The sequence below is a fragment of the Ovis canadensis genome, chromosome 1, assembly GCF_042477335.2.
Source record: "Ovis canadensis isolate MfBH-ARS-UI-01 breed Bighorn chromosome 1, ARS-UI_OviCan_v2, whole genome shotgun sequence".
Taxonomy (NCBI): domain Eukaryota; kingdom Metazoa; phylum Chordata; class Mammalia; order Artiodactyla; family Bovidae; genus Ovis; species Ovis canadensis.
In genome coordinates, this window is record NC_091245.1 from 44,576,097 (window position 1) to 44,594,401 (window position 18,305).

General features: G+C 42.2%; 1 protein-coding gene across 1 annotated transcript in view; it reads right to left on the reverse strand.

Moving 5' to 3' along the window:
* WLS (Wnt ligand secretion mediator) overlaps window positions 1–12,304 on the reverse strand; it is a 116,384-nt gene extending 104,080 nt beyond the window's left edge. Inside the window, exon 1 of the mRNA XM_069564179.1 lies at window positions 11,870–12,304. Within this exon, the coding sequence (XP_069420280.1) occupies window positions 11,870–11,975 (106 nt within the window). The 5' untranslated portion in view covers window positions 11,976–12,304. The remainder of the gene's footprint in view (window positions 1–11,869) is intronic.
* Window positions 12,305–18,305: the final 6,001 nt, after the last annotated feature.

Sequence of the window (18,305 nt, forward strand, 5' to 3'; positions counted from 1 at the left end):
AAGAAGGGACATGAAAGAATTACCTAATACTTATGAAAGAAAAAAGAAAATGCTAATTGAACAATGACTTTAGTATACTTTTCGTTTAAAAATCTTGCTGCTGCTGCTAAGTCGCTTCAGTCGTGCGACTCTGTGCGACCCCATAGACGGCAGCCTACCAGGCTCCCCCGTTCCTGGGATTCTCCAGGCAAGAACACTGGAGTGGGTTGCCATTTCCTTCTCCAATGCATGAAAGTTAAGAGTGAAAGTGAAGTCGCTCAGGCTCAGTCATGTCTGGGTCTTCACGACCCCATGGACTGCAGCCTACCAGGCTCCTCCGTCCATGGGATTTTCCAGGCAAGAGTACTGGAGTGGGGTGCCATCGCCTTCTCTGTAAAAAAAAATCTTGGGTGTCTACAAATTATCCTGTTTCTTTCTCTTTTATCACCTATTATCCAGAAACAGCATGTTCTCATAGAGCAGAACTCTGTTCCGTTCGGGCATGTTTAAAGACCAATGCCAGCCAAGGGTTTAACACGGGCTGGCTCATGAGCATGCAAATGCTGTACAATTAGGAGAAAGGGTGCCTGAAAAGATGTCCAAGGCCCTGGAGTTGCCGGACACAGTCAAGAACCTCCCCACCCTACCCAACTCCACCTCACAGTTTTGCAGAAGCTGATCTCTTCTAAGTACAGGTGTGTTCTTTTAAGTGACAGTAAGGCCCCTGGTGCAATCTTTCCAAAGCTTCAGTTAAAATCTTATCTACAACTTCCCATAGCCCAGGCACGCAGGAGCTAAAGTCAGAGCCCATTTCACACAAGCCAGGACTAGCTCAACAGACCAGAGAAAAGAAAGGAATGTGGGGATGTGTCTTTTCTCCACTTGAGGCATTCCATTCTCAGGCGAATTACAACCTAAATGAGAGCAGATAAAATACATAAGAACCTGGTGTAAAAGGAACAGAAAAAAAAGACCTCTGCCTTGACAGAGGGCTGGGTTTCACAAATATGGAACTCAACTTTTTGATTGTGATCACCTAAAGACCATCATGCTAAACACAGACTTTAAAAAAAAAATTCATTATAGTTAAATCAGAGGATTCGAAAAACAGTGCTTTGTGACTCTGCTTAATATCAACAAAAATAAAAGAATTTACCCTGTAATACTTGTACCTCTGAAATCACAAAAATATGCTTGTCTATCACAATGGCCTAAGGCCTTCAACATTTTAAGCCCTATTTTGGCAATTTGAATTTTCAGTTTGCAATTACCTTCAGAGTGAAGAAATCGCAGAAACAAAGCCTAAGCAATTTTGTTGTTTCTTTGGTATGTAAAACAGATCCAAAAAATATAGGGCATGTCATTTCCCCTAAACTCACTACGATTTCAGAATTATGCCTGCCACAAACAGCCCCTGAAAGCACAAAAGTTAGTCACAATATTTTAGACAAGAAGCTTCAGACTGATGAAGTCTTAAAACATGAGAACGGCACTTTGGTTGGATTGGTAAGGACCACAGTACACTTTTTTTTTTTTTTTTTTAATTTACAGTTTCTTAGGCAATACAAAGGGGATATACTACACTCTCAGAAAGCAAGGAATTTAGCTTGTTTTTAAGTATGTAGTATTCTTTAAAATCCACATAGAACAGCTTAACATTCCATACAATCCTATTGCTTCATGAGAAATTAGCTAAGAATATTAAGTACACAAAAGCAAGCAGGAGAGGACAGTAAAGTTATTAATTACTATTTTATTTTCAAGGAACAGAAAAGTCAACAGAGCTTTAAGAACCACAAACTGGAATTTTCTACCCAATAACTCGAAGGTCTGATGATTTTCACCCTGCAACTCGGGAGGAGATACATGCTTGGAGTGCTGACCTTCATTAGAATCTGAGTCTAAACCAAGACTCTAATTGTGTAAACTGAGCCTCTTCCCTTTCTTGGGACTCTGGTCCCTCCTCAAAGGAAATGGGACAATTGATCTCCAAGGCTCTTTCAACTTTGCAATTTAATAGCAGAAAGTTCCACAGCTCCCACTGAGCCCAAATAATACCAAAGTGGACAGATATTGTAGATCCAAAAAGCTGCACCCAAGGCAAGCGTTAAGACCACACAGATTTAAAGTGGAATCAATTAACACGCGCCAGCCTATAATGTAATGAAGCCACTGCAGTGGGGTGGGAGAGGGTTCTAGTGTGACATGATCTGCCTATATCCAGATACCCCACAACCTTGGGAATGCTCCCTTTCTCTTCCTGTGTCCTCCTATTACCTACCACCTGCCTACATCTCTTTGCTGCCAGTGAGTTTCTACGGCAAATCGACCCAACTACTGTACACTTAGAAAATGGCATAACCAAGCTCTATTAAAATTGTGTATAAAGCAAAAGTAATAGACCTGGAGCAAAATGTGCATGTTTTAGGATAACAACTTAGACTCATATCCTTTTTCACTAGTTATCTGCAACAATATTATTATAAATCTACCATCTTGGGAAGGCACCTTATGAGACATAACAATTATAATGAGAATCCACGTTAGAAAGTAGTTGAACTCTGTATGCACTTTCAAACCCAAAATGAGTAATGCTTTGGGTTATTTCACTTCCCTCTGTCTAAATTGATCCATGAATCTGGAGGTGTTTGACAAAGTGGTGGTGACTCAAGAAAGAAAAAGAATAGAAAATAAACGACCTCAAGGCTACATTTTTCCGAATCTAAGAGCAGAGAGGTACAGAGAAAGAAAAGTAGGAGAGACAGATACAGGGTTAAGCAGATATTTTCAGCAAAAAGTCCTCTGAGAATTACATCTCTGGTGGCCCTGACTCCATGAGAACCCAGAGGGTGCCTTGTCCTTGGGATCGTGGCTTCCTTACTACAATCATCCATAAAATAGGAGGCTCTGCCCCACATCACAATTGAGGGCTGGCATCAAGAAGCTTCTGTAACTTATTTGAGATCACGAAGATCACAGATGGTCTGCTGAGTTACAGTCAAGTTCATCTCACCGACATGATGCTGCCCTGACACCAGGGTCTCTCTCTGGGAGGAGCTTAGCCCAAAACTAAAAGCAGCAGTTAATTGGCCCCCAGCCAGCTCTCATGAGCTTAACCTTATTAATCTGGGGCTGGAGGGACAGGGAGCAGGGAGGGGGGATGGACTGCGTCATTTAAGGATCGGTTACCTTCTTCCTAAAGAAAAATCATAATGCCTTGCCAAAACAAATGTAATAACTTGGCCTTTTCTTTCAATCACTTCTGCTTTCTTGGAAATGTGTACTTATGGATAAAGCCTCTGAGTTAATCCAGGGAATTAACTGGAAGATTAAGAAGGCCCTATAATTCCTGTGGGTCAGTGGAAAAAAAACACACACACACACACACACACCCTTTACCAAGGAATATTAAAAGAATAGAGTAGGGAGAAAAAAGAGGGAGCAGAAATTGCACTTGGAGGCCCAGGATTTAAACAGGCTTTGAAGACAGAAACACTAGCTCAATTTGGGAAAAGTGTGTGGCATCAGAAGTAGATTCTGGAAATCCAGGCATAAGCTATGACCCAAAGAGTGTTCTCATGTATTTGTAGCTGTTGTCTAGTCACTAGGCGGAGTCTGATTCTTTTGTGACTCCCTGGACTGTAGCCCACCAGGCTCCTCTGTTTATGGGATTTTCCAGGCAAGAATACCGATATGGGTTAGCATTTCCTACTCTGGGGGATCTTCCCAACTCAGGGATTGAACCTGTGTCTCCTGCTTGGCATGTAGATTTTTTACCACAAAGCCACCTGGGAAGCCCTCTCATATGTTTACAGAGGCCTTAATTTTTCTTTCCTGAGTCCATATCCTACCCCATCTCTTTTCTCCATATCCACCTCTCTTGTATTCAACAGTGATATTCAGGACCTACCGTGTATGCTAAGTCTAGTTGGCCTTCAGGTCAGGAACTCCAATGAGTTTTGTTTCCAACTATCAGTCACTGTCGGCTATGTGCAATCATTTCTTTTGGCGGGGGAGCTGGGGTGTAATTATCTCAGGCTCAGCCTTCCCCAGCATGGCTTGCAAGCACTGGTCAACATTTACAATAGCTGTTGGAAAAGGTTAATATGTTTTTGTTGTCATTGTTCAATCACTAAGTTGTGTTCGACTCTTTGCGACCCCATGGACTGCAGCACACCAAGCTCCTGTGTCCTCTACTATCTCCCTGAGTTTGCTCAAACTCACGCCCATTGAGTTGGTGATGCCCTCTGACCACCTCATCTTCTGTTCCTCCCTTCTTCTCCTGCCCTCAAGCTTTCCCAGCATAATATATTTTAGGAATTGGGATTATTTGTACAGAAAGTAACCAGGTCAGTGAATAGTACCCAGGCAGTAATGGGAGCATGTGGTCTGGGAAAGGGGTAAAATCAGAACAAGCCAGTCTGAACTTTCACCTTCTATTGAATTTGTGCAGAATGTTTCATCACACTTGATTCTTTGTTTCCAGTAGAAACTGAAGGAACAATAGAAGGAGAGTGACATTAGACTTAAGAGCATGGCTTCATTGAGTTCAGGATCATGGACTTGAATGCCAGGCCTCTTATTATCTCTACTAAACCCAAAAAGATCCTGATGTGATTAAGTGAGAACCTAACATTCATCTGAATTCTGGAGAAAGTACCCGCTGCTCTAGGTTGTTATGTTCACTAAATAAATCAACACATCACATAAAATGTTTTCTATAGTCACCCAGTAAATCTTCAAAATGCAACAAATCATAATTGGCCAAATCCTTCACTACTGGTCAGATGACACTCTGATTATTGCTTTTGCTCCTCTACAAAATTTAATTGTGTGTGGAACATGGTGGGGGAGGGAGGGATGGAGGGGAGGGAGAGCTAGTGTTAAAGGGCTAAAGAACCTTAGGGATTTGTGTATTCTAAAACAATAGTCCCCAATGTTTTTAGCACCAGGGACCAGTTTTCATGGAAGACAACTTTTCAACAGAGCCAGGTGGGAGGGGATGGTTTTGGGGTGACTCAAGCACATTACACTTATTGTGCACTTTATTTCTATTATTACATTCGCTCCAACTAAGATCATCAAGCATTAGATCCCAGAAGTTGGGGACCCCTGTTCTAAAACATATCAGCTGCTCTTTTTCTAATTATCAATCCTTTTAGATTAGCCCTATAAGGAAAAGGGAAAAATGCAAAGCATTTCACTATCAAGTCTGAGAACTTCAATGCCTCCAGATCTTCCTCTCGATTCCCATCCCCGTCTGGACACTCTTTCTGGGATCCATCCACATATGGCGCACCTGTCTGTTCTACTGCAACATCATCATACCACCTCCAAGAAAACACAAGACCCATGAAATAGACACGATCACTTCATGTCTCGATGCTCTCTGTCTCCCACCATCTCTTAGAGTCTCTATCAAAACTGAGAGCAATAAATCTTTCAATAGAGAAAATCTACCAGCATTTTTTCCAAAGAACAAAATGTACCTGTTCAAGGTATCAGCATGCAAGCCTCTGGTTTGAAACGCCCTCATTATTAGGCATGGGTGTGTATATAAACAAAAATCATCCTTTGGGGAAAATGAATTTTCAACTTTCAGTATGAAGCTCTTCTTTCAACTGCTCTGCTATTACTGCCAAACCACACCCTCTAAAATCGCTACAGCCTCAGTTGGCTTATTCTCTCCTCTTCCTTTGAAGAAGCCTAGACCTCTATAACTGTTTAAATATGTCAAAACCACTAACTAGAGAAAATAAAATCGAGTAATTTTCCTTAAGGTAGTAGAACTCAAACACCTTGTGGCCGATGAACCTGGCTGCTCAGCCATCTAGATGATTCATAGAATCACAGAGACTGGTTAGAACCTGGAGAAATTGGATGGACTGGCATATGTAGACTTCCCAGAAGTTGTCCTCCTTTAGCCTGGCAAGGCTCTGCTTTATTAAGTACAGCTGGACTCCATTTCACTTATCATCAGATTTTTTTTTTCCTTTACCATGTTACCCAAGGGTTAAAAATGGGAAGTTATTTGCATTTGCAGTCTTATTCATCATGCCCACATTCAAATTATTTCTATTCAGCCCTAGAAGTCAAGGCTTTGGCAGGTAGGTGCAGGAGCACCTAATGGTTGATTATTCTGGATTGACTGGAATCCAATCCTAGCTTTGACCCTGACTAGCTATTAATACAGAGAAGGCAATGGCACCCCACTCCACTACTCTTGCCTGGAAAATCCCATGGACGGAGGAGTCTGGTAGGCTGCAGTCCATGGGGTCGCAAAGAGTCGGACACAACTGAGCGACTTCACTTTCACTTTTCACTTTCATGCAGTGGAGAAGGAAATGGCAACCCACTCCAGTGTTCTTGCCTGGAGAATCCCAGGGACGGCGGGGCTGGGTGGGCTGCCATCTATAGGGTCGCACAGAGTCGGACACAACTGAAGCGACTTAGCAATAGCACCAGCAGCAGCTATTAATAGGCAGCCTTGACCAATTTTACCAGAGCTTTCTGTATCTCAGTTTACTTATGTGTAAAATGAGTACAACAGCATCAATGTGGCAAGCTTTGTGTGGATCAAATTAAATAAAGCCTGGTACACAGTGTACATTTAATGCACATTAAATTATCTATATTGTTAATATATTTATTTCAAGATGAAATATTAATACAGCTATTTGATGACATAATTAACAAGGCTTCTCATTTCACATACTCTCAAATTCTCCATAAATGAGTGAGAACTATCATCATGTTAGAAACCTCATTGTAAGAAATCTTTTGCTAGCGAACCTGGATTAAGAGGGACTCTTTTCTACCTCTAGCTCCCCTATGTTACTCAGGCTTCAAATCTGGTCTTTGCTAAGCACAGTCAGCATTGTAGTCCTATCCTAGGTACACATTAGAATCTAACCAATATTTTGCACACTCTCAGCGAAGGACTTTCATACAATTTCAAGTTCTAAATCTCCATAGAAACATCTTTATGAGGAAGATAAGGTTAGAATCTTTCCTCGGTCTACATGGATTAAAAAAAAATCTTTTTAAAGGCCACATTATTGCAAAATGTCAACCAGCTAGTAAAGACTTTGAGTCTAGGTCTGGGTTCCAGGCAGGGAACTTGAAAATCTTACAAAGCCATACTATTATCTCAAGGAAATGTTTCTTACTCTGAAAAAGAAAAAGGGAAAGTTCCAATCGAAGGCTAGACAGGCTGTACTAAATGATTAGATGAAAGCATGATTAGAGATTGTTAGCACTAGCATTGATTTTGTTGCAATAACCAAGGAGACAGCTTAGTTTTTTAAAAGTTAAATAATGTAATTTCAATCTACAAAAGATTTTGCATTCTTTACAAAAGAATTTCTCAAGTTGCACAGTACTTCTACCAACCATATTAGATACTCTGGTAGTTAACAACAACAAAAAGAAGACATAGCTTAGTCAAATATGAAATGTTACAAAATAAAAAGCAGAATCAAATACAAAAAAATGTGGAGTAACATCAACCAAAAGTCAGTTCATTAGTTATTTTCTCAACAGATACCCAAACACTTAGGACTGCCAAGTATTACATTATTAATATATGCTAAAATAAATACCACGACAAGCTTAAAACCTAATACACTGAGAAACAAACCCTTATACACTTTGTATAACTGTAATTTTATTTAATTTCTTAAAATCCTGCCACTTTCCAATAAATGACAGTAGCAGAAACAAAAACTATTCGTATGAATGGACCATAATCAAAACCATTCGCAGCACCTATTCAAACAATAACAGCATAAGAACATGGGCCAGCTCCTTGAGAAGCAGTAATAAGTCCATGTTAAAACTGAGAAAACTGATAATAAATGTGTATATATGTATGTACATCATACATATATACACACAGAATATTCTCAGCAATAAAAAACAATGAAAGATTGTTCACATACTAAACCTCTGAAAGAAAGTAATCTTTCCTAAAGAAATAATAATGGTCAGTTTGTTGATATTTATTTGGGTTTAAGTTTGGAAGATTCTCATTTATGGGTACACTTAAAACAATGCAATAATTTTCTATTCATCCAATCCTGATCCTTTATACTCTTACCAGTCTTTAGAACAGGTGGGAATGCTGACCTGCTTTTCCAACCATTATATCCCCCAGACATGACTAATCTGAAGCTGAGCAAATTGCACATAATAGACCAGGGAATCAAGTTCATGATTTTTAGTCGGCTGTACTCTTGTTTCAGGGAACATGGTCTTCTCCCCTCCCCCCTTCCACCACCCTGCAGCTGCTTCTCCAGGAACAAAATTCACCAAACGTGAAATCAAAGGAAAATTATTTTTAAATTTTCTGCAGGCTTATTTTTAAGAAGGCTAAAGATTAAGCTATATCTTTAAAAATATTTTCTTTTCCTTCAGGGATTCTTACATTTTTAAATGAATTATAAATACAAAATAAGTTATCCACTTAGGAAACCTTCTCAATACATAAGAAAATAATCAAAAGCATGATTTTATAAAGGCTCAAAGTTTGTACAAAAGCATGGCATGGCATAATTCAGTAAATTCTTAAGTATCTCAAATTCTACCATATTGCTTTCCAGAGCCTTGCTGCAAAATCCCATTAAAGGTTTAGACCCTGGCACAAAACAAACAAACAACAAGTACAAAAACAAACCAAAATTAAAAAGCTCAGCTCTAAGAAGGTTGCTGGAGTTGGGGAAGATCCCTCTTATTTCCTTTTTACCTAGTGTTTAAATTTTCCCCCATCAATTCTATTTTTTTTAAATTTTTATTTTTACTTTATTTTACTTTACAATACTGTATTGTAAAGTAAATTCTAGAAAGCTATAACCAAACACCGGTGTGAATGTCATATAAAACTCTCAAAAGCACTGGGAAGTCATACAATTTCATAACTGAAAGGAATCTTAAACTCGTCTGAAAAGGTTCCTCCTCACCAGCTTAGGTGCACGGTCTGTCAATACTGTTTGGGGGTGGTGGCTGTTTTTGTTTTGCGAATATGTGTGTAGTGTACTTACACCCTTACAATAAGGAGCTTTGCTATTCAGCCCCTCCCCTTTCTAGGCAGTCATGTTTCCTTTCATCTAGGACAACAGTGATCAAAAAGGAACATTATACCGAAATACCAAGGCCAATTCAAAGTGAAAGTTTCACTTTCTCACCTGGCCTCTGCAAATGAATTAGAAAGACACTGCATAAGCAAGACACCTGACATCCTACCATCAATATGGTTGAGCACTGAAAGAGCTCTCCTTTACTGGGGAGGCTGGAAGCAAAGGTTTCTGGACTTAATTTCCACTGCTCCTTTAGCTACTAATTCCACTCGTTCACTTTCTTGAAGTTCCATCCTTTGCTTAGTTTCCTGCCTTCCAGTTTGCTGGGGAAACATATCACTTACCTTTTATTGATATTTATTTCCCATATTTGGGTCTTGGAGCATACCTAAGTTCTTAGATTTAACAGCCCAAAAAAAAAAAAAAAAAAAAACAAACCTCTAAGTGGTTGAGATAAAGGCTAAGCCACTATTCAAAGTGTTTACAATGAAATGGATCTGATCTTTTCAGCCTTCAGGCCAGGACTAGGGACACAGTCTTAGCAACTGAGGAAGGAGGAAAGGTAAGAGGTAAACTTACACAATTTTCCCCAAGAAGTGTTATACAGAGATAGAAAGTTGTCTTGTTCCAGGAAAGCTGGGACTAAAGCAGTTCATTTACTGAGGGGAAATCTAGACTATCACTAACTTTTTGAGATTGTCACCAGGTGCAGTCACTAATCAAGTTCTATTGGAAAAACAACCCTTGGCACAGCTTACTCCAAACGAACTTCTCTTTGAACATACAACCTTTCTGAACCTATGGCAACTCCAGCAGCCACTCGAGACTGCCCTTGGACCTTCTCCTCCATATTAAGATTCCAGAAATGATGCCAGTTCCAGAAGGACTCTAAGAAACCTACAACAGTGGATAATGGGCTAGATCAGCTTTAGAAAAGGAAAAAGAAACACACCAACAAATACCAGGGTACTATGTGTAATGGTTCGCTGCTTGTGCAAAAACCTCAAAGAGGATGAAGGTCAGACAGGGATAATAGGCCAATTTAATTCTGAAAGCACAAGGTGCAAGAAATTTTAATTATGGTCTGCCACTGAAATCACACAAGATCCAATGGCATCTAACTGCAACTGCTCATCAAGGGAGACAAGAGGTATAATTGTAACCGCTGCATAATCACTGTGAGGGCACAGGGAAGGCTGCCTTCAGCTCCCAGTAGAGAATGTATTAAGAGCCTCGAAAAATCCAATACAGGGAAACACGGAGATTGCACTTAGCTAAACAGGAGCTCACGGGATTGGGGCGGGGTGGGGTGGTGGGGGGTAGGTTTTCAAGAATAAAAAAATTAAGCTCTTTGACCCAAACTGAGGATATGAGCTTGGAAAACTCGGAACCTCTTTCTGCTTTGTGGATACATACACAGAGAAAGGCATGTTCTCCTCTAGAAATTTCTCTCCTTGATAAAGCTTCACCCACTCTCCTTTGTTTAAACTGTTAGCTTGAATGTTACAGTGATTTACAGAACCAGATTCCCCTTTCATTTATTCCCATCCAACCCAAGCCTGGAGACAAAACGCCACGCACACGACCCCGGATGCCCAAGCCTGGGCAGTTCTCACAATCACGACGACACCCGCACCACGCGAGCTCTGGAAAAGAGACGCGCGCAGAAAGCCCCTCCGTGGACTCTCCACTCCGTAAAGTTTTACAAATCTGCGAAATAGGGAAGCGAAGCCTTGCATCCGCACCCGCGGCGAAGTTGGCGCTGAAGTTTGCGCCGGGACGTCCTGAATCTCGAGGGGGAGGGGAAAGCGGCTGTGCGGAGGGGCGGGAGGATGGAGATGAGACGGAGACACGGCGAGAAGAAGGGAGTTTTCTGAGTGGAAGGTCCATGAAACCATCTTCTTCACCCGGGAAGCCTGTTTAGCTCGAGAGGTTCGGGCGATACACGCCAGGGGAGGTCTCCCAGGGGGAAGCTGTCACCTGCGGGGGGCTGTGGCGGGGGCCGCCCTCCGAGGCGCCAGGGCAAGACCTGAGGCTCCAGATTCACAGGCTCTCGGGGCTCTAAGAAATGGGGGAAGGGAAATTCCCCAGAGGCCAAAAGCAACACACCTTTCTGATACGCGTTTTCCCCTGACCTCTCCAACTTCCCGCGGCGCTGGCCGAGGACTTTCTCCCACCGAACCTCACCCATCCAAGCTCCCAGCCCAGGCTCGGACTTTGCCAACGGCCACGGCTCGGGGTGGCTTGGAGATGCGGCGAGGAAGCAGAGGGCACGAAGGTCAGGACCCAAAATGCAAACTCTCAACCCCCAGCTGAGACAACCAAAAGCGTTTACACATGCAGAGATCACAGCCCAGTAACAGGGCTCGGGGTTGCGCCGGGCGCAGTTCTCCGACTCTTCAGTTGTTCCTAATAAAGTCGATTACGTTGCCCTCCCGGAGCTGATTAGGAGGGAACCGAGAGGAAAAGGGGGGAACGCGGGAAAAAGCCGGGGGGAGAGCAATCAAGTTTGTAACCCAGCGCTTCCTCGCGCGATCCGTCGCCATGCTTAAGATTCCCACCCCCGCCACCCCCCTCTTTCCTTTCAAGTGGATACTGAAACTAGGCCAAAACTTTTTCCCCTCCTTTTCTCTTAGCCACTAGACTGGATTGTGCCCCACGGAGCCCCATGGAGCTCTGCTTTCTTAAGCACAATAGCCGGACTAATTAGATCATAGAAGCAAGGCAGTGATACTGTAACAAGTAGCCCGAGAGGCAAAGAGGGAAGGGGCCCGAAAAGAGAGAAAGGGGGAAAAGTTTGCAGCTCTCGCACTTACCAATCAAGCCTCCCACCAGAAAGGCGATGATTTGGAACACAAGCAGAATCCCACCAACAATGCACAGCTTCTTGGTGCTCATGTTTTCTATAATTGCCCCAGCCATTTTTGCGCCCCCCTTTTTCTTTCCTCCTTGAAATAAATGTTTTAGGGTGTGCTTTTTGCTCCCTCCCCTCTCACGCTCCCTTCTCCCTCGCCTCCTTTCCAGGCGCTGCAAAACTTCAGGGGTACGGGAGCGCGGCGAGGATGGGACCGGGACGAAAGGCGCCCGCAAGGATTCCCCCGGCTCAGCCGGCTCGGGCTCCCCCAATGCCCGGAGCTGTGATTGTGGCCGCTCCGCCGCCTGTGGACGCTTAAAGGAGCAGGGAAGCGATCACATGACGCCGCCTCCCTCCCTTTCTTCCTCCCTCCCTCTCGCGCTTCCTCCCTCCCTCCCTCCCTCCCTCTCTTCCTCTCCCCCTTGCCCGCCAGTGCGGGGCTCCGAGCTCCGGCGGGTGCTGGTGTCCCGCTCCCGGGTCTGGCTGGCAGCCTGTCCCGCCAGGAACTGGTATCGTTGAGGGGGTTGATGTTGTTGTTTAGTGGGTTCCCCCTACTCCGCTTCCCACACGTTTCCTCTTTTGGTGCGAGATTTAAATCACCCGTGGGCAGCTTTGCAGACCTTTAACTTACGCGTTGACTTTAGGAAACGGTCCCCGCCCCCAACTGCTAGAACTCTCTTTAGGAAAGAGGAGAATTTTTTAAAGGGACCCAATAGATGCTTAAGTCAAAGCACGGAGATGAGGAATAAAGTCTCAGCTGGGCTTCCTTCTGCCAGATCCCAGCCTCGTTATTGGGTAAATACCCAGCAAAATATCCCCGCTGCACCCCTTGAAGAACTCTGCGCTCCAGCCAAACCAGGCCACTGTTCATTACCACATGATCCCCCCACTCCAAAGGTTTCCAGAGCCTTAACTCTGGCTCTTGCCCTAAAAGAATATAGCTTACCCCATCGGAGTTTTTTAAACCTCATTTAAAAACCAACTCATCTGAAAAATCTTGTTTATTTTCTAAACCACTTCCTTTTGATATCTTCAGGCAGTAAGCCCTTACAATTCCTGTGTTTACGTTCTTACCTCCTATTGCAAGGATTTGTGTGTACACGTTTGTCTCCACCATTGAGTTGTAAATTCCTGGGGATAGGGACCGAGTGCTATTCATCTTTGTACCCCCCGTGGTGCTTAACAAAATTCTAACTCTAGTAGGTCCTCCGTAAACTTTTGTGGAATGAATAAATAAATGAATATGAAAGCAAACCCACAGTGTGCATTTCAAAAGCCTGGGACCTTATTTGACTTAGAGGGAACACATACTAAGTTACAATGTTTGTCTTTTTTTTTTTTTGTAAGGATTTATATTTATGCTTAACTTTCAGGGGGAAAGGCAAGTGGGACCCTAGAGATTTCCTGCTCCATCAAGCCTAAATTCCTGGGCCTGGTTGTTCCATGTTCCATAAACTGGCCACTCGGTCAGTATAACTCACACTGCCCAATAGACTCTTGGTTTGGTAACACCCTATTCCCACACATACAAGGTTTCCGCCACCCACCACCCCTTACACACCTAGTTTCTTGATACTCCCCTCCAGCTACACCCTCTTCATGCCAAGGGAATATCCCAAGTCCCGTCTCCTCCTCTTCTCTGTTTCTGATTTTTCATTGCCCTTATAGAAGATGCCATGCAGGTTATGCTTAATAAGTGTTCATTTCTACCCTCCAGCTAGACTAGACACTCCTTAAGGACAGGTGCCAAACTGTATATATATATATATTTCATCTCCTTGAAGTCTAACAGTTTTTAACAGTTATGGGGATACAGTTGCTATTTATTTATTCTTTCTTTTAACCCTTTAATCAATAGGCATATACTTAATTTGTCCTAAGCTTTCTTTTCTAAGTTCTTGAGGGTACCAAGATATGAAGACACTTGCCCTTGTCCTGGAGGAGCCCTAGTCTAGCTGTTATTCACTAAATAGTGATTAACAATCTTTAAAGAACACCAGATCAAATGGCAAATGGGCAGAAGAGGACAGAATTGTGGTTAACAGTTTGACTGGTACCTAAACATAGATGGACCAGCAGTGGATTATTTGTATTTCTTCTTTACCTTTTCAGAACCTTTTACATCTTTTTTCCCCCCTGTCAGGAGGAGGTTCCAGAGCATCATATAAAAGAAGTAAGAATGTCCTCTCACCTCTACTGCTGGTTAACTCTCCATTCTGTGTTCTCATTTCAGCAAGCTGCCAACGTCCACACATTTAAATAATACCGTCTTAGGGTTAGAATATCTTTTTTAATATCAAGGGATATTTCTAAAGTAAGGTTGACAGGATTCAGTATCAAGATTTACTCTCCATTTGATACCATATTTCACTATTTAAGAAGAAATAGTGTCCAATGCTCAAGTAAGAATTGGGTCCATTAGATATTCTTAACTAGTTGCATTGGTTTATTTGTTTAAAATTAGTGAGTTCTCAATTCATTTTCTTATCAGCTGCTACAACACACTGGATCCCCTTAGTTCCCAAATGCATCTCTTCAGAATAACTGGCCTAACTCTTTAGGTTCCAGTGTCCACATCTGGAAACTAGAGACTTGGAATAAAGTAGTGGTTCCTCACAAAGATTATCCCCCTATTGTGAACAGGTACTTATACAACCAATTTAGTTAAAAACAGATATTTCTAATTGCTAATCAATACTTCTAACTTGTCTGAGATTACCAATATTGCCAAACCGAGTGTAGGGCAGACACATATTCATCACCCTGAACTGCTTTAAAAAAAAATTCACAATGTCTATTATGTCTTTATGAATATTAAAAGTGACTATTAGATCCATATTTCCCAAGGGAATAACACAGCTAAGTAGAGACAAGCATGAGCATTTGAGTTGCTGGATCTAGGGTGGCGCCTAGATCCCAGTTCTGCCCTCTTGCTATATGTAATGACTGTAAGCCATTACACAGTCACTTACCCATTCTGAGGCTCAGGTTTCTCATCTGTAAAATGGAGATAGTAATAGTACCTGCCTCACGGTATTCTTGCAAGATATGATGATGATGATAATGATAATTATATTTAGGAGCCCTTATGTGAAAACAAAACCCTTGTATTAAACTGATCACTAACTGATTCTTTCTCAGCTCTAAAATTTTATCATATTATAGTTCTTTTTGGAAACATATTTTAGGAGCTTCCTGAGTGATTAACTCTATTTGACAAAAGTGCTAAGAAGGCCAACATCTGGTATTGAACTCTGAAAAACACTCAGTGATCTTTAAACATTAAAACATCCTATTTTAAATCTACTCCCAATCACCAGTGTGTGTGTATGTTAATCACTCAGTTGTGTCCAACTCTTTGTAACCCCACGGACTGAGCCTCCAGGCTCCTCTGTCCTCGGAATTCTCCAGGTGAGAATACTGGAGTGGGTAGCCATTCTCTTCTCAAAGGGTTTGTGGTCATTGGGTAGTTTATTCAAAAGACAGATAACCCAAGGGTGTAATCCAACTCTGCTAACTGAAATTGATCATTCCAATTTCTTATCATTAGACTTCAAAGTGGGGATCTTGATTTATACATTGATTTATTTGAAGGGTTTGGCATATGGAAGTTCTTAAGGATGTGCAATGCATGTTTATTGAATGGATGAATGAATGAATGAACATATGAATAAATAATAACTGCAGGTGGACTCACTGCAACTCCTCCCCCTCCCCCAGTCCCATTCCTACATAACAGTTACCATCTGGCATACTTCCCTGCACTGAAGTTTGCACACCTATCTATATATGTACTGTGTTGTCACCCCTGGCTTACAAGCTTCTTAGAAACAAGGAGAGTATGACCTGAGCCTTTTTGTCTCTCACAGCCTGGCACAGCAGGTTGCACAGAGAAGGGTTCAGTTCCTTGAGTTGAGAAAGACCCCTCTGGAAGCCAAGGGTGGCATATTATTATTGTCATTGCAGTAAATGTAACATAGAAATAGAAAAGAATTGTATCTACCTACTCAAACACCTAATTTACTTCTCAGAGGGACCTAACAAGAGTAATAACCCCACTCTGAGGCTTCTCATTCTCATAAATAGCTTTTATCCATAAATGGCATCCCCATGGCTCCTCCGCTGTTGGTATTTTCTCATAGTTAGTGCCTGTGAATGTGAGCAGGCATTTTGGGTTCACACTCTATTATTCAGTGTCACTTCTCTCTCTCACTCTCCCTTTCTCTCTCTCTCTCTGTGTCTCTGAATATATTCCATTTCCTTTAAAATACTTATTTTTTTTCCAGACAGAACCACCCTTCCCGTCTTTCTCTGAGTCCCATTGTCTTGTTTTGTGTATATATACAAGACTTTTTCCAATCCCTCCCTTCACACACTAATCTTCAGTAGCAACTATTTAGAACCCAGAGCTTGGAAGATCAGTATTTTACCCTTATCTTTAGATGAATTTGTTTAAGTAATAAATATCCCCACCTCTGCTCCCTTTTACACATCAGCACCTGCCCTGCCGTTCTCCACTTCACCTTTTCTTTTGCATTCCTCATACATTTCAGACATTATTCATGCTTATCTTTAAGTCTTAGTAATTGTATAAATAAGCTTGAGAAAATTACATACCTTTTTGATACTTATTTCTTTTTTTAAAAAAGGTGATAAGATCAACCTTATAGGCTGTGATGAGCATTAAACAAAATAATGTTACAAAGTGCCCAGCACAGAGCAACAAAGTGGGCATTCAACCAACATTTTGCATGTTGTTAAGGAGATTTCTGTTCCCAGATAGGAAAAAAAAAAACAAACAAACAAGAAAACCCCAAAGAACTATGAAACACCTAATTATTGTCTCATAAAATTGTCTCTTTGAAATTGCAACCTGGAAGGGCAGGTAAGAAACTTTATAGGTTTTCAGAGGCCTCTGGTGGGAGGCAGCTGGCAACTTGAAGAAGCCAGTCAACCCCCTGCTGTTTCCCAGGCTTGAAAGAAGCTTCAGCAGAGAGCAGACATGCCTCCAGTGTTGAAACCTCCGAGGTCACAGGTGCTGGATTCCCAGAGCAGGGGTGAGGGAAATGGCTTTCTCCCTCAGCCTGTTTTCATAGGATAAGCCTAATGGGGTCTGAACTGCCTGCTTACCCCACCTCCCCTTTCTATCATGACTGCTGTCCCTCTGCCTCTGACCTTGTAGTCCCCCATGCTTACAAGCTTCTCTCCATCTGCTCCTCCCCACGAGAGTAGTGTGGGAGGAGAGCCTGGAGAGTGATCCTATGATGTGGAGACAACGCTCAACACCTTGACACAGAGTCAGTACACACATTTTGCTGAATGAATGAATGACAAGTGAACCAGCTCCAGTCCCTGGCTATCCAGGGGTTCAAGTCAAAGGCCCTCCACAGGTGGCCAATGGCAGGAAGAGAGGCTCAGACTTAACGTCAGCCCCAGACTATCTGGGGTGAGAATAGGCCCTGACTTGGACCAAAGCCCAATCCTTACCCCATGCTAATTGTAAATTAGCTCAGAATCATCACTAAGGAGCTCAGTATGAAAGACAATCTCCAATAAAAACAGCTTCGGGCGTCTATGTGTAATGTGGGAAAATAAAGGTTGTATGAGGATAAAATACATGGAGGTATTCAAGGACCTTCATATTTCTATTACTTCCCACTAATTAAAGGAAACTGGGATGACTGGAAGTGAGGGAGGGCAGGTAATTTCCCAAATGCAGATATGTGGCAGCAAACAGCCAACAGCAAACAACCCTAATAATAACAGCAACAACAGCAAAAACTTACCTTGATTGCTTCCTATATCCACTAAATGCTTTACATACATTGTCACCATTAATCTGCCCAACAACCTTATGAGGTAGGTACTATTATTTATCATTTTTCAAAAGGGCCCTGGAGAAGGAAATGGCAACCCACTCCAGTATTCTTGCCTGGAAAAGTCCATGGACAGAGGTGTCTGGTGCGCTGCAGTCCACGGGGTTACATGACTGAGCATGTATGCATGAGGGTGGAGGGTGGTGGGTTGGTAGCAATAAGCTGGTAAAACTAAAAATAAAATAAAAAGGGAAAGCCATTTCAGAGAAGTTGACTATTCCCTTGGTCACAGAGCTAGTAATGTGGTGAGTTAAGATTCTAACCAAATTGCCAACATCTGCTGGATCATGGAAAAAGCAAGAGAATTCCAGAAAAACATCTATTTCTGCTTTATTGACTATGCCAAAGCCTTTGACTGTGTGGATCACAATAAACTGTGGAAAATACTTCAAGAGATGGGAATACCAGACCACCTAACCTGCCTCTTGAGAAATCTGTATGCAGGTCAGGAAGCAACAGTTAGAACTGGACATGGAACAACGGACTGGTTCCAAATAGGAAAAGGAGTACGTCAAGGCTGTA